The 16,322-nt window shown below is 39.6% G+C and overlaps 1 protein-coding gene across 4 annotated transcripts in view; it reads right to left on the reverse strand.

The window, feature by feature from the left end:
* The window catches only part of LOC106909642 (anoctamin-1-like), a 97,484-nt gene that overhangs the window by 60,492 nt on the left and 20,670 nt on the right, over positions 1–16,322 (reverse strand). For all 4 annotated transcript variants that reach the window (XM_088004002.1, XM_088004001.1, XM_088003999.1 and 1 more), the window contains exon 3: positions 13,462–13,809. In XM_088004002.1, the coding sequence (XP_087860128.1) occupies positions 13,462–13,809 (348 nt within the window). The remainder of the gene's footprint in view (positions 1–13,461; positions 13,810–16,322) is intronic.

Below are 16,322 nucleotides of genomic sequence, written 5' to 3' on the forward strand. Positions count from 1 at the left end.
TCTTCTGCTGAAGTTTTTCTACCTGCTGAATTAGCATGGCTGCTAACGTCCACCCGCCGCCGTTGTTTTTGCCTTGCCCTGGAGAACCTGCTCTACCATTCAACATGTGGATGCGTATGTTCAACAATTACTTGCTCGTGATTAATGCAACAGGGAATGCTTGGCCTGACGCCCGAAAAAGAGCGACTTTATTGCACTGCATAGGAGCCGAAGGACAACGAACGTTCTACTCATTAACGAACACAGGTGACACGTTTTCTTCTGCTGTTGCTGCTCTAGAAAAACACTTTACACCGAAAGTCAACATTGTTGTAGAAAGGCATGCTTTCAGAAAGCGAACACAATCACCACATGAGACTGTTGAGCAGTACGTGACTGCTCTACGTGACCTTGCTTCTAAATGTGACTTTGATGATAAGACCGAAGAAATGATCCGTGATCAGTTGGTCGAACACATCTTCAACTCCAGAATAAGAGAGAGACTCCTACTTGAACCTGATTTGACTCTAGATAAAGCTGTTACTCTTGCAGCACAAATGGAATCGGCAGCTTACCACGCTAAAGCGTTAACAGCTAATAGCGATGGCCATGTCCAAGCCATACAGTCTCGTTCATACTCAGCTACGAAGAATAACAATTCTATTCTTCGACCTACCAAGGCACCTTCTGATACATCGACTTCTGCTAAAAGTTGTTTTAGGTGTGGTTCAAACAAACACCTGGCTAACTTCCGCCAATGCCCAGCTGCTAAAGCTACATGTAATCTCTGCCAAAAAGTTGGTCACTTTGCCCGTGTCTGCTGCTCATCTAAGACAAGACAGGTCCGTGAAGTGCAGCTACCAAATCTGACTGTACTGTACTTGAGAGACACTTTGCATGCATCAAAAACCCTACAGTGTGACATTGAATTAAGCACCACAACTTCACCTACCAAGACTCTTCGATTCACTGTTGATACAGGCTCTGCAGTTTCCATACTGCCGCAGCAAACCTACAAAGAACATTTCAGTGGAACACCACTACGTCCCCCTGACCTTCGCTTAGTTACTTATACTAAGAAAACAATTCCTGTTCTAGGATGTTTACAAGTTGAAGCACGTAGAGGAACTACTACTGCACCAGCTACTCTTTTTGTTGTAAAACAGGGAACTCCTCTTCTTGGCCGAGACTTGATGGAAGCACTGCACATTTGCATCACTGGAAACGCTGTTTTGCCACCATGCACTGCTCCTGCTGCTCCCGTGATGACAACAGATGCATCACCTGCATCACTTGCCTCTGCTGCTGCTGCTGCTGATATAGGCTGTGTGAAATCATTTGTTCATAAAGTAAGACTGGATCCTACAGTTAAACCAGTACGACAAAAGCTTAGACGCCTTCCCTTTGCGGTGAGAGCTCCAGTTTCAGCTGAACTGAACCGCCTCCTGAAAGCTGGAGTCATTGAACGCATTGATGCATCGCCATGGGTTTCACCAATCGTAGTAACAGGACGCAAAACAGGAGGAATACGATTGTGTGCAGACCTCCGTGAACCAAACAGAGCTGTTATTACAGACTGCTATCCCCTACCACATGTGGATGAGTTGTTTGTCAGTTTACAAGGTGCAACACTGTTTTCTACAATCGATCTAGCCAATGCATACTACCAGCTACCCTTGCATGAAGATAGTAGAGATTTAACTGCATTTATCACACATGAAGGTCTTTTCAGATTTTGCAGAGTTCCTTATGGCCTTGCCTCCGCTCCCTCAGCATTTCAAAAGATGATGGCTGAGATTCTAAAAGATCTTCCAGGTGTCCAGAATTACCTGGATGACCTCATCATCTATGGTAAAACTCCTGATGAGCACGACGGCAACCTAAGCGCTGTCCTTCAAAAGCTCAAAACTGCTGGTCTTGTGCTAAATGAAAACAAATGTCATTTCAGAAAGACATCTTTACGTTTTTTGGGTCATGTCATAACTGCAGATGGCATTCTCCCAGACAAAGAACACATTGACGCTGTTTTAAATGCTCCTCCACCCACTGATGCTGCTGCATTGAGATCCTTCCTTGGGTTGGTATCTTGGTACTCCAAGTTCTTGCCCAATTTTGCAACAATAGTGGCACCTATGCGTTCGTGTGGAAGTGGGACAAGTAACTATGTATGGACTACAGAAGCACAGACAAGCTTTGAAGAAATTAAGCAGCTTCTGGTGAACAGCCCTGCTCTTGCACTGTTTAACCCTTCTCTACGTATTGTTATATCTACTGATGCCAGTGATTACGGACTGGGAGCTGTCTTTGCCCAGGTTCAGCCTGATGGAACAGAGAAGCCTGTGGCCTTTGCTTCTCGCACACTGTCTGCAACCGAAAAAAAGTACTCTACTGTCGAGAAGGAAGCACTTGCATGTGTGTGGGCTACAGAGAAATGGAGAACATATTTGTGGGGTCGACGCTTCACCCTTCGAACAGATCATCAAGCTCTGACCACACTGCTGAGCACAAAAGGAATGAATCGAGCTGGACTGCGCATTGCACGGTGGTCAGCTCGTCTGCTATGTTTTGATTATGATGTCATTTACCGACCTGGTTCTCAAAACTACACAGCTGATTGCCTGTCACGCCTGCCTTTGCCTGCGACGTCAGATCCTGTACCGGACTTGGATCCAGAAGTGGTCGCTCAGATTTCTGCTACTCTGTCCGCTCTTCCTGTTACTGACTTTGATTCAGCTTGCTTCTCCTGCCCTGAACTGATAGACCTGCGTGCGCAAATGGAAAAAGGCTGGCCTGCCTCCATTAAATCAGTCAGTGATACACTTGCACCATACTACAAGATCAGAAATGAACTTTCCACTTACGGTAATTACATCCTCAGAGGTATGAGACTCATCGCACCACTTTCTGTCAGACATACTCTGATTACACTTGCACATGAAAGTCATCAAGGAATCGTGCACACAAAACAGCGCTTGAGAGACTGGTGGCCAAAAATGGACTCACAAGTTCAGGATGCTATAAAGTTATGTGTCATATGCCAGTCAAATGATAAAACTGCCCAAACACGCCCTGCTCCTCTTCAGCCTGTACCACTGCCAGATGGGCCATGGAAAAAACTTGGACTTGACATTGTCGGTCCATTTGACACGGCTATTCCGTCTTGCAGATTTGCTATTACATTGACTGATTATTATTCTAAATGGCCTGAACTTGCTTTCTCACATACTGTCACTACGAATGATGTTATTCAGTTCTTATCAACCGTTTTCAGTCGTCATGGCAACCCTGAGAACATTGTTACAGACAATGGCACTCAGTTTACATCTGGAGCCTTCTCATCATTCCTCCAGAATAGAGGAATATCTCACACCAGAACATCTGTCTACTACCCTGCTGCAAATGGTGCCGTTGAAAGGTTTCATCGTGCTCTCCGCACCTGCATTCAAACTGCAATACAACAGTCTACGTCGTGGAAAGACACTGTCTCAGAATGGCTTCAAGTATACCGTGCAACACCTCATGCAACTACATCCACCTCTCCGTACGAACTTCTCTTTGGGAGGAAAATGCGTACTAAACTGAACATACTCCCTTTGCCTCCTGCTACATCTCCACTGCACGACAAGGCACAACATGAAGTTCTGAAACAGCAAACCAAAATGAAACGCTACGCTGATGCCAAGCGCGGTGCAAGAATACCTTCATTCCAGATAGGAGAGAGGGTGAGGATACGGAATCCATTACATGTTCCAAAAGGTCACCCTAAGTTTACCCCTCCTGCAACCATCACAAAGATTAAAGGTAAACACACCTTCATGCTGAGTGACGGAAGGAATTGGAATGCATCCCACCTTGCACGGTGCACTCCAGTTTCTGGACAAGACTCTACTATGACAGGACTGGAAAAGGCTCGGCCTGATTCACTTCCTCATAGGAAGCTCCCACGTGCAAAATACAAACCCGGTTGGCACAGAGACTTTGTTATGTCTTAAAAGTTATGTAGAAACATAACTTTCGTAAAGTTATATTTACTGACTTTCATTGATAAAATGTTATTTCATCTACTGGTTACTAACGCGGGTTAATTTGTTTTATTACAGAAATATTGAGAGAAAATCTAGTTAAAGTTTAAAGGGTTATGTAATCTTTATTAGTACATTTGTTTTATATTTCTGTTGCTACAAATATGCAGATAATTTCAAGTGCATTTGGATAATAGGTTGTACTCAGCAAATTCTGTTCAAGTATACTTTAGAGGAAGTTTAAACCTTAACAAGGGAGGAAATGTTGTGTTGTGTAATACTACTCCATGCCACTAGGTGGAGCCGCTGGTAGGCGTGGGTGAGAAACGGTAGGATGAGTAAGCGAGATGATGTTAAGAAGAACAATGGCGTTGTGCTCGTTCGGTAGTTGGACTTGATGTGCTGCGTTAAATAAAGGCACAGGTATTCAAGAACGTGTCTTGTTCTTACACCATTACACCGGGCATAAGAGAGGATTTAACGAGTCAAAAAGTTTTTAAAGTTCAAGAATTTTTCCTCTCTTAACATGCCTCACCGGCTTCGCTTCTGAGCTTACATGGGAAAATGCGAAAATCCAGCGATTTTTAAGAAAAAACAGAATTGGTTAAGCTACGTAAAAAATAGATACTTTATAGTACAAACGACAGGGTGAAAATCAATGGCGCAACTACACATTATTCAGGTGGATGCGAAAACATAAATCGGCGCCCCCCCCCCATCCCCCTCTCCCCAGAAGGAAGGTTGAAGGAGCGTGGAAAACATACACCCTTGTCCCTTAGTGGGACAAGGGTGTAGACACACAACCATGCACACACACTCACACCTAGGGACAATTTAGAGAAACCAATTGACCTGACAGTCATGTTTTTGGACTGTGGGAGGAAACCGCGTGGGTTTTCTCCGGGTACTCACCCGGAGAAAACCCACGCATGCAGAAAGACTGGGGGCCGGGAATGGGGTATATGCCACGAGAGGTGGTGACGTATTTCCGTTTGAATTTATTCCACATAGGTTGGTTCCGGGTCCTGCTTGCTCCTATTGTTCTTGGCCGAAGCTGCAAGATCTGTACCATGAAAAAGACGCAAAGCTTAAAAGCTGCTGGTACAACGACTGAGTTTTGTGGTGTGCCGTTGTTTCCAGTAATTAGTCGGTACCATCCAGTGCTTAGTTTTTTCATTTTCCAGCTGATATCAAGGCGACAGCGGACTGTAGCCAAAACTTAGCCACTACAGCTAACACGCGGTTTGTAGCTGCCTGCTATTTCAAAGCTTGAGGATATTGAAGATCCAGCGTCAGAAATGGGAAGATGGGGAATATAAAGGGAGTTGTACGTGGTTCGTTTAGTGGAATAATTTGTTGGAGGAAAATAATGCCGGAGGAAACCCACTGCAGCGGGAACAGGCTGAGAACAGAGGCAGTGATTCGGCACAAGGTAAGTCAATAGTGTGTGTTGATGTGCGTTTATGTTATATGGAGTATGAAATTATTTTTAGGCAACTCCTTAGTTTTTGTTTATGTGACAATTATATAAAATACATTTAACATGCAGTCGGAGCGATACCGAGCACGGTAATTTAAAAACAGCCGAGAGCAGCAATGCTCCAAACCACACAAGAAGTCAGTCAGATTAAGGTCCAAAACCTTAAGTGGCACCGACCCACATAAAAAGCCCACAGAACAAATGTTGCAAATCACGTATTTCCCGAATCCCGAATATATGATTATCTACCTTTGCTGTTTCATAATTATTATCCACGTTAGAGTGAATTTTTCCACTTGGCTGCTATAATCTGTTCTTGCGTTACACAACGTAATTTCTCTTTTTTTTCCCTCTGATATTCTGCTTAGAAAATGAGGTTATGAAGTTACATCCTCCCGCTGCTTTTTGTTTTTAAAATGGTTAACTGGTACTGTGGGCAAATCCAGCAAGGACCGAGTGAAAAACTCCATCTCTAACACAGAGTGACCTGTGCACCAGAAGCAGGCTATGTGGAAAAAAAATGCGGAAGTGCTAAAACGGAAGTCCGTGGCATATACCCTATTGAACCCAGAACCTTTTTGCTGCAAGGCAACAGCAGCTCTACTAACTGCACCACTGTGCAGCCCGTGGCTGGAAATATGAAAGATAATATATATTAGGCTGTACATGTTTATATGTATATATACACATATAAACAGTATTAATCATTATTAATCTGTGTCATATACTGATATAAATTTTTTATAAAAGAATTACTGATTGCACTTTAAAAATTAGGTAACTATGTTATTAAAGGTAAAGTTTAAACAGTAATGATTTCTTGGTTAATGTCAAGTTGTCATAACAAAGGCATTTTGAATAATATCAACTTTGTATTAAAAGTGTCATAATTTACAGAATGACGCTTTATGACAGTCATAAATATTCATGAAGGCTTATTCATGTTCATGACAGGTGTTATGTCATGTTTATGAAAGTGTCATGACAGTCTTATTCACCCCCCTTCAAATAAAGTGTTAGCGAATATTCTATTCCTATTCTATGGTTTTCCCCACTAAGTGCATTTAAATATGCTGAACTATGCATCAATGCAATTAAAAAACTTTAAAAATACAGTTGTTTATAAATGTAGCTTTGACAGATGTTTGAATATGGTTTCCAGTAACAAAAAAGCGTGTTATGATCGATTAAATGCGCTGATATGTCATTGTGCCTGCTAGACATATAACGCTGAGTGGAGCGGTCGACCCTTCCAAGATGGGCTCTTTGCACCTCAGCTTCCGCGTTCGGGGAAAAGCGGCTCGATTGTTTCCGATCTAATAAAAATAACATTTTACACTAGGGCTTGGCCAAGGTTTGTACATCGATCCGAAGCCCCAACAAGTCAGCTGGAGAAAGGTTTGAGATGTACGCCTCGTTATACATTCACTGATACGAAGGAGAGTTTTACTTAAACTTTGTGGCTAACATTAACCTTAGCTTATGCTAGTAGGCAATATTCTCGGACATTGTTCTTATAAAAATTTGCTATTTTAGTATCTAAACATTCTAATGGATGAAATAAATAACACTTTATTTGACGGGTATTGAATAAGACCGTCATGACACCCACATAAACATGACATAACACCTGTCAAGTCAATAAGGTGTTATGTCAATAAGACTTCATGACTATTTATGACTGTTGTCATAAAGCGTCGTTCGGTAAATTATGACACTTTTAATACAAAGTTGACATTATTCACAATGTCTTCATTATGACAACTTGTCATTAACCTCGCCAAAAATGTCTTCGTTATGACAACTTGTCATTAACTTCGCCAAAAATGTCTTCGTTATGACAACTTGTCATTAACTTCGCCAAAAATGTCTTCGTTATGACAACTTGTCATTAACTTCGCCAAAAATGTCTTCGTTGTGACATGATCTGACATAATTTTTTTAAATAAAAGTATTACTTTAAAAATTAGCTTTATGTAGTAATATTATATAGCTCTGCCATGATAATTTTCTTGATTGAATTGATCCTAAAGTTTTACAGCAAGATGTCTACAAAGCACTTACCAACATAGCATGTGAAACATTATTTAAGGCTGTTTAACCCTTGTGCGTGCGAGGACTGAGGCAAACGTAGAGAACTGTGGCAAATGATAAAGTTTTACGTGTGTGGGGTTGGTTGGACCCCTTTTCTAAACACAATTAAGTAGTGCAATACACCATCTCCACCAGCAGTCCACGAACAGGCGTGCAGTTTTTTGGTGAAGAAGAAATCTTGCATATTGTGGGGCAAACCTAACACAAGTTATAACGGCCAGACATCCTGTTTAAAAAGAAGCTGAAGTTTGATACCTAATACATATGAGGTATGTGTCTTATTAACTTTACTTTTTTTTTTTTTAGAAAATAACATCTATTTCTCTTTAATGTTAGCTATGAGCAATTCAAGCCAATCCTACCTTAGTTAATGTCAGCTAAAGTTATTAAACTCCATTACCGTAACGTTAGCCCTTAATATTAAACATATTTTAAAGACAGGCAAATTGTTTTTCCCTCCAATTTTAATCTAGCAAATGAAAAGCTAATATATTAGTCAAAGTTATCCTTTATGTGCGTTATTTAGCAACTTGGCTGATGTGACACAGTGCTTGTGTTCTTTGCTTTGGCAACTTTAGCCACATGAAGACCCAGGCTAGCCTAAGGACACATGGTGGGGAGGACAAAGTTAGCTAATGAAGACATGCTACGAGTGTGGAGGATGTAATAAGGACCAGCCACCAGAGAAAGAAGTTCCTGTTTGACCAAAGAGAAAGAAGCAGATGAAATATTCCCCAAGAAAATTAGGTAAGTTGTTTTTGTGTTAATATTTTCACTATGTGAAGTGGGGTGGGACAGCCAGTGGGGAATGGGGAGCAGGAATCAACATTCACCAGCTGAGTTAATAAGTTATGTTTTAGACAACTAAAAACTGGTGTTAAATCTATTTATTTATTTATCTATAAGCTTCTTGCAAAAAAACCCTAAGTTAGAGTATCTGGTTAGAATTCATTTAGAATGCTCATTAAGTAAAAAGATACAGTCATTTGCCTAAAACTACATTAAATGATGCTTTCTAAATAACAGTGGCAGTCTGTCTGAACTTCTGCCAGACAAATATTTGATCAGAATAATTTTGTTCAGCTCCAGTTATTATGCTACTTGTATTAAGAAATAGTTGTATTGCACTTTATAACAACCAGTCATGTTAACTAGGCATTTGTCTGCCAGTCTACCATTCTGACAATGTGCAGCAAGGGACATTTTTGGAATGGTATTTAAATAAATGCTGGAATATGATGACATTGTTTTTTGTTTTTGTTCTTTTTTTAAGTGACCACAATGAATTGAGTCATCACTGAAGAGATTCACCAAGTTTGAATTCATGAAAAGGCTTTCGCCATGATTAACTATTGCAAGAACAGCTGTAATTTCTGAGCATTTCTGGACACCTTCAAAGAGCTGCTTCCTGGAAATGAAGACAAGAAGAAGATCTCCTATTTTCAGAGCATTACAGGAAGGATATAACGGAGATGGCTGAAGCAAAAAATGTTACTGTTGAAAGAACCTATTTTCTTAAGTTAAAGAATAAGTAATTCTGTTTTAGTTTTTCAATCAGTATTTCAGAGTAACAGTATACTGACCAGACGTTAAACCTTCTGTTATCTTAGAACAAATTATCTTTTGTTTTATTCCAATGTACAATGGGTTTGTTCTACAGTTATGATGGTAGTTATAAGTAGTCCAGTATGTTTCACTTCATTTGAGTTAAAACTTAATATCAATGACTCTGTTAGCATAACATTTGACACTGTAATACTAAATTACAGCTTTATAATTGTTGCTACTAGTTTCCATTTACTTGAGGTAAAAGTTAATATTAATGACACTTAATGACTTCGTCATAATTGTTAATTGTTTCACTTGCAGAAACATTTAATATTAATGACACTGTAATGACACTTAATGACTTTGTCATAACTGTTGTTACTTATGTCACTTTACTTGGGGGTAAAGTTAATATTAATGACACTGTAATGACACTTAATGTCATTTTCATAACTGTTGTTACTTACGTCACTTTACTTGGGGGTAAAGTTAATATTAATGACACTTAATGACACTTAATGACTTTGTCATAACTGTTGTTACTTATGTCACTTTACTTGGGGGTAAAGTTAATATTAATGACACTTAATGACACTTAATGACTTTGTCATAACTGTTGTTACTTATGTCACTTTACTTGGGGGTAAAGTTAATATTAATGACACTTAATGACACTTAATGACTTTGTCATAACTGTTGTTACTTATGTCACTTTACTTGGGGGTAAAGTTAATATTAATGACACTTAATGACTTTGTCATAACTGTTGTTACTTATGTCACTTTACTTGGGGGTAAAGTTAATATTAATGACACTTAATGACTTTGTCATAACTGTTGTTACTTATGTCACTTTACTTGGGGGTAAAGTTAATATTAATGACACTGTAATGACACTTAATGACTTTGTCATAACTGTTGTTACTTATGTCACTTTACTTGGAGGTAAAAGTTAATATTAATGACACTGTAATGACACTTAATGTCTTTGTCATAACTGTTGTTACTTATATCACTTTACTTGGGCTAAAAGTTAATATTAATGACACTGTAATGACACTTAATGTCATTTTCATAACTGTCGCTATTTGTTCCACTTTACTTGAGATAATAAATTGTTAATGAGTCTGTTATTAAATCATTTGACAGTGTAATAAAGCTTATTGAAATCTTTACTGGTTCTCCTACTTGTTTTGCTTTATTCCAGGGAGTGGAAATATTAATCATTGTTTTGTTAAAGCTTTTGCTAGTGTCATAATTAAATCATTATGCCTACTATTATGACAAAATTATGTTAGATCATGATTTCTTGGTTAATGACAAGTTGTCATAATGAAGACATTTTTTGTGAGGTTAATGACAAGTTGTCATAGCGAAGACATTTTTGGTGACAAGTCATAACGAAGACAATTTTGGCGAGCTTAATGACAAGTTGTCATAACGACGACATTTTTGGCGAGGTTAATGACAAGTTGTCATAACGAAGACATTTTGTCTAGATTAATGTCAAGTTGTCATAATGAAGACATTTTGAATAATGTCAACTTTGTATTAAAAGTGTCATAATTTACCGAACGACGCATTATGACAACAGTCATAAATATTCATGAAGACTTATTGATGTTCATGACAGGTGTTATGTCATGTTTATGTGGGTGTCATGACGGTCTTATTCAATACCCGTCAAATAAAGTGTTACCAAAACATTAGTATATTATGTGTGTTTATTGTCGTTAGTGTCAGAGACTAACGGGGTTCGGTTACGGTTCGGGCTTTTTACTTCCGAAGCATGACGAAACTCAACAAGCCTCATAGCTTAGCAGTAGCCCAGCTCTGGTGTCAGAGATCTGGTTCCGCTGATTGTTCAGGTTCAAAGTTGCTGCTTTTAGAAAAATATGACTGTGTTGCTTCATGTCTCCGTGTTATTTCGTTTTATTACCTTTGCATATTTCTTGTGAAGAGCTCAGATAGGACAGTGTTTACAGCAGTGTGCACAGGCGGATCAGTTGCTCGGCTGTCTGGCTCTGGTCTGCTCTCTCGTTCCCATACACTCGCTCTTTCAGGCTGAATACAGAAGTGATTCCATGGAAATAACTCAGGGAGGCTCCTTTATTTATCATCCGTATCCCTGGTATTTTTAGGCTGATCCGGAGTGAAGTGAAGGCTGCAAACTTTCTGTTGTGCAGCGTTAGCTTTAACTGGTAGTGGCAAATATTTACAAGCCATCTTCTTAATTCAGGATCGCTTGGAAATTAATGAAAACTTAAAAGCCCATTATATTAGGAAGACAACAACGTTCATAGTATTGCGTTTTTTGCATCTGAAATACGACTTAGTCTTTTCTACCAGTCATGGTAACTCAAAGCGGAAACAAGTGAGCCGCATTAGCTCCTGGAGATGTGACGTCAACGCCGTAGGTGCAAAGAGCCCATAGGTGAGAACGGTCCATGAGGCGTCTATTCTTATGTTATGTCTATGAGGAACCGCATCTGATGGGGAAACGCGGATTGACGCAACACCGGAAACAACCCTGCTTGAAAATAGAACCGGGAAAATGTTTGGAACTGAAAACAATAGGTTAGGATGGATATGCTAACTCAGTGGTTCCCAAACTTTTCCTCTTGGGCCCCCCCAGTGGTTTCCAAACTTTTTCTGCACCCCCCTCCCCACATGGCTTACAAATAGCTGTCTGGTTGAACGATGTGTGCGAGCGGTGTGGATTCTTAGAGGCTTAGAGCTCTCCCTGTTATACTCAGCCCCGGCTCCAGACAAACAAGGGGGGGGGGGAGAAATCAACTTTTTTGGGGGCAAAATGAATTGTAGCTGAACATAGACAACACCAGTAGCCTACAAGCTACTTGTTAACAAGCTTAAGGTGCTGTATTGATATTAGCTAGCTAGTCATCTTTTAGCTAACATTACCTGTATCCAACAGCTATACTCAACAGTCTGTTAGCTTGGGGGAAAAAAGGTGTAAAGTTCTTTGCGTCTTGCTGGTTTGTTGCCTTGATTCTAACACACCTGCGTAGCTCTGCACAGCAGCAGCAGGTCTCCTTCACTGCCGCACAGGTGTAAACCAAGCGCGTAGCGCTTATGTTGCGTTTAAAGGCGGCTCGGAAAAACAGGTTACGACATGTTAACAACGGATTAAACAGTTTTAACTACTGATAAAAGTGACAGAGGACACAGATATGGGAAGTGCGGAAGACCCTACTGTATCAAATTGACAGAGGAATAACAGAGAGTTGGCCATTCTAAGGTAAAAACCCAGCGCATACAGTATTCATGTTTTTTTTTCCATCCAGATGGCTTTCCGCACCCCCCTGCAATGGCACGGCGCACCCCCTAGGGGGCGCGCCCCACAGTTTGGGAACCTCAGTGCGTGTGCACCCACGATGAACAGCGTCAGTTTAAGCTGCAACAGAAGTAAGTTAGCGATTGTGTATGTTTATGTGTATGTGTGTGCGGGCGTGCTCGCATGCTGACACGGACTCATTAAGTCCCGGCTCGTGACGGGCCCCTCCGTCACATAGGATAATCATTACTGATGTTCAGCTACTAATTCTTCTGTTTGTTTTTGGAAACTTGTTTCCTAATATTTTGGTATTACTGTTAACATAGTTGAAGGTCCAAGTTTGTCTTTGATTCCCTTGCGTAAAATAGGACCACAGTGTGGTGACAAGACATATTAATCTTGACAGGACAACACACACTTTTTGCAGCAACAAATGACTCATTGTAAAATCTTGGAAATATCAATTGGAGTCATTCTGAAATACACTTTTTTTTACTCAGAATTCCATAAAGCTGCTAACAGCATCTATGTTTTTGTAGTAGAAAATTCTTTAATACATCCTGAGGAAGCAGCAGCAGGTAATAAATCTGATCTATAGAGCATATGTTGCCCATGATGAAAACAGTCCTGACGGCCAATTTATACTGAAGAAAATTGGAATGCAAACACAATTATCATTACGTTATACTCATCAAAGTGTCTGTCTGGCAGCAGCAGGCCTCCTTACACTGCAAAACAACATCTTACCAAGTATTTCTGTCTAGTTCCTAGAGCAAATCTTCTTGGACACATCAAATAAGACAAAATTAACATAAAAGTAACTTTTCAGCAAGATATACGAACTTGTTTCAAGTAAATAATTTTTTAATATAAATTTTAAAAAAAACTTCTAGTTCCACTGGCAGATTTGTTCACTTACGACAAGACATTTTTCTCATAGGTGAAAAAAAATCTACCAGTGGAACAAGTACTTCATCTAAAATCATAAAAAAAAAAAAATTCATAAAAAAGTGTCCCATTGCATAAAAGCTGAACCACTCTCACCCCTTCGTCCTTTTCTAGCTCCAGTCCCATCTCCTGAAGGTTTTGCTCAAACTCCTCCCGCTTGAAGCGCTTGTCATCCTCATGATAATTAGCCTGTTGTTCTGTGGCTGCAACCTCTGGGTCTTCCTTGGGCTGCAGTGGCGCTCGGCTGCTCCTGGAGCTCAGGCTGCGCCGAAGCCGATGGAAGAAGCCGTTGTCACTCAGCTTGGATGACTGGCGCCGGACGGCACTGGGCTTCTGGATGCCATAGGTCAGAACATAGTCCACACGCCGCTGTCCATCAGAGAAGTACGGACCATGGGGCAGATGCAAGAGCGAGCCATCGCTCGCATAGAGAGTTTTCATTGGCTGGAAAAAGGACAGTTGTATCAGAGATACGTTCAGCAAAAGTGTTATTTAATAACAAGAAAGCAAAGCAAGTTAACAGCCATCAGACTCACAAACATACCTTCATTTTGATCTCACACAAAACATGAAATAGGAAGATATTTTCCCTGCACAGAGTTGCTCAAAATTCATATAATACCTTCTTCCTAATTTTTCTAACTTCTCTAAATCAGCTACATATTCAGCAACTGATGACATTCGGAAAAAACCTTTAAACAAAATCTGAATTGCCCGGCTAATGTAGACTGCACAAGATGATTTCAGGTTTCAATAAAATTCTAGCAAATACCAGTAAGACATATCATGCAAAATTCACTTTTTAAGCTCTTAAATATTTTGTATACTTTAAGTGTCTAGGAGTGTAAGGAATATAAATGTATTCTTTCCTGGTGCTGCGTAGATTAAAGTTGATCTTTTTCTTTATATTTTTCTGTTTATTCTCTATTGCCTATAATGTTTTTTCTTTATAACATCACCCCATTTGCTGTGGAACTGCTAAACAAGGACATGACTTCCAGCTAATCAGTTTGTGAATCCACCATCTTTGTCCAAGTTCAGTTGTGACAAAGTTGCAACAAGTCAAAATGTTCAATGGTAGCATGTATACATGCTACCATTGAACATTTTGACTTGACACATGTGCACTGTAGCACATGTGAGAGAATATATTCTCTCACATGCGCTACAGTGCTCAGCAAATGGAAGGCTGCAAGGCCTGTGAATAATATGTTTTAAACATGTTCTTGTGCTAGTTCCCTTAACAGTTTTAGCTTAAATTATGAAGAAGCGGAAGAATCTTTTGGAATGGAGGGAAGTAAAACTGATTTTGACATGCTTTGCTTTGTCTATCGTTTCATCTGAACAATCATGCATGTTCTCTATGTCGGAAACATGAAAGACGTTGTTATTTGGAGTTCTCTGGTTAAACAGACTGGTATCTCAGTACCAGTATAGTTCCTTTCAAATGAAAACGCAACATGATTTAGAAGTACAGTGTGATGTTGATGAGCTCCAGGGTGAGTGGAAGTTTCAGCTGTTTCCAGCTCAGATCACACATGCATCACTGGATCACCTGAAACGACGCGCAACATCTCGGGTTGTTAAAAACTGAATGCTTTTTGGAAAAAGAAAAAGAAATTCTCCTAATGCAAAATTAAAAATTTTAGACTAACTTTTAGAAGTTAATTCATGACAGTAGATTTAAATAAGGTGATACAAAACCCTCGTAAAATTATTGAAAAATCAACATTATGTTTTTTTATTAAAAGAAATCAGTGTTCACACTCCATAAAATAAGGTTAATTAGCAGACAAACCCTGTTTATCAAATTCATGGATTAACTTACAAGTATTAAAAGCTTTGATTAAATAAGATCATCAATTAGCTTGATGCTTTGGTGAACTGTTATGTGCAACGCAAATGCAAACTGTTGCAAGCAGTTTCCAATGTCTATGAAATGAGAATAATTACAGTAGGAAACATTCAAGGTAGCTTGTTGGCTCATTTGATTATAAAATGAGCCAACAAGCTACCTTGTGAACCTTGTAGTACATAAGCTAACCACTAACCTCTCTGTATACGAAGGTATTCTAGACCCAAATAAAGTATTCTACAGTTATTAATTTGATAGCTGATGGTTTACACAAATTTCCACCAAAGCAGTTTTTGGGGTTTGAGAGCTTAATGGGTATAAAGGGTTTCCAGGTTAGAGACATTTCTCTCTGAAGTGAGTCTGGCAAAGCATTCTTCAGCTGCTGTCAGAATGTGACTTTGCCTGGTAAGTGAGTGCCAGGTACAAAGGAGTGTGACTCTATTTGGATACCTGTTTCAACTATGCAGTTTAAAACCCTTACATTGATGTTAATGCCTGCTTTGCTGCGCTGTAAAAAAAAAAAGAAAAAAAAAGTGAGAAACAAGATTTGTGAGAATCCCACAGTCAGCCAGCCGATAGCCGTCAGTGATCCTGAAGTTGGTGTTGGAGTGTTTCAAAACGACGCTTCAGGGTTGCTTCAGATTTTGTTGAGATAGAACAGAATTTAATCTTCTCTGCTTCAAAATCTGAAACATTTCAAATGATCCAAACAGAACAGGCTCATGCACTCATGTTCCTTATGACACTGTTTTACAAAAACAACACAAAATGAAGCATTTTCAGTAGTTCTCCAGAATTAGGACCACCCAAAAGTTAACAAGCATGAGAACTTCAATGTAGTGACTTGTTAAAACTAAACTGAATCATCATACAGACTCCAGATTCTTTAAAACAATTTTATTTCTAAACATCGACTCCATTCATGTAAAATAAAAGGGGGATTCTTAGCGTTCCCAAATGTGTAGACTTGTGATCCTAACACTGAGCATCGCCTCATCTCGTGTTGATAGATGCGTCACTTGGTTAGAAACTGAAGCACAGCAGTTAAACTCAAAGTCCAGTGACTTGCCCTGACAAGATGTTGCCAAACTAAATCTAGCCT

Source organism: Poecilia mexicana, unplaced genomic scaffold (genome assembly GCF_051168715.1).
Source record: "Poecilia mexicana isolate PSO_F unplaced genomic scaffold, ASM5116871v1 scaffold_3, whole genome shotgun sequence".
Taxonomy (NCBI): domain Eukaryota; kingdom Metazoa; phylum Chordata; class Actinopteri; order Cyprinodontiformes; family Poeciliidae; genus Poecilia; species Poecilia mexicana.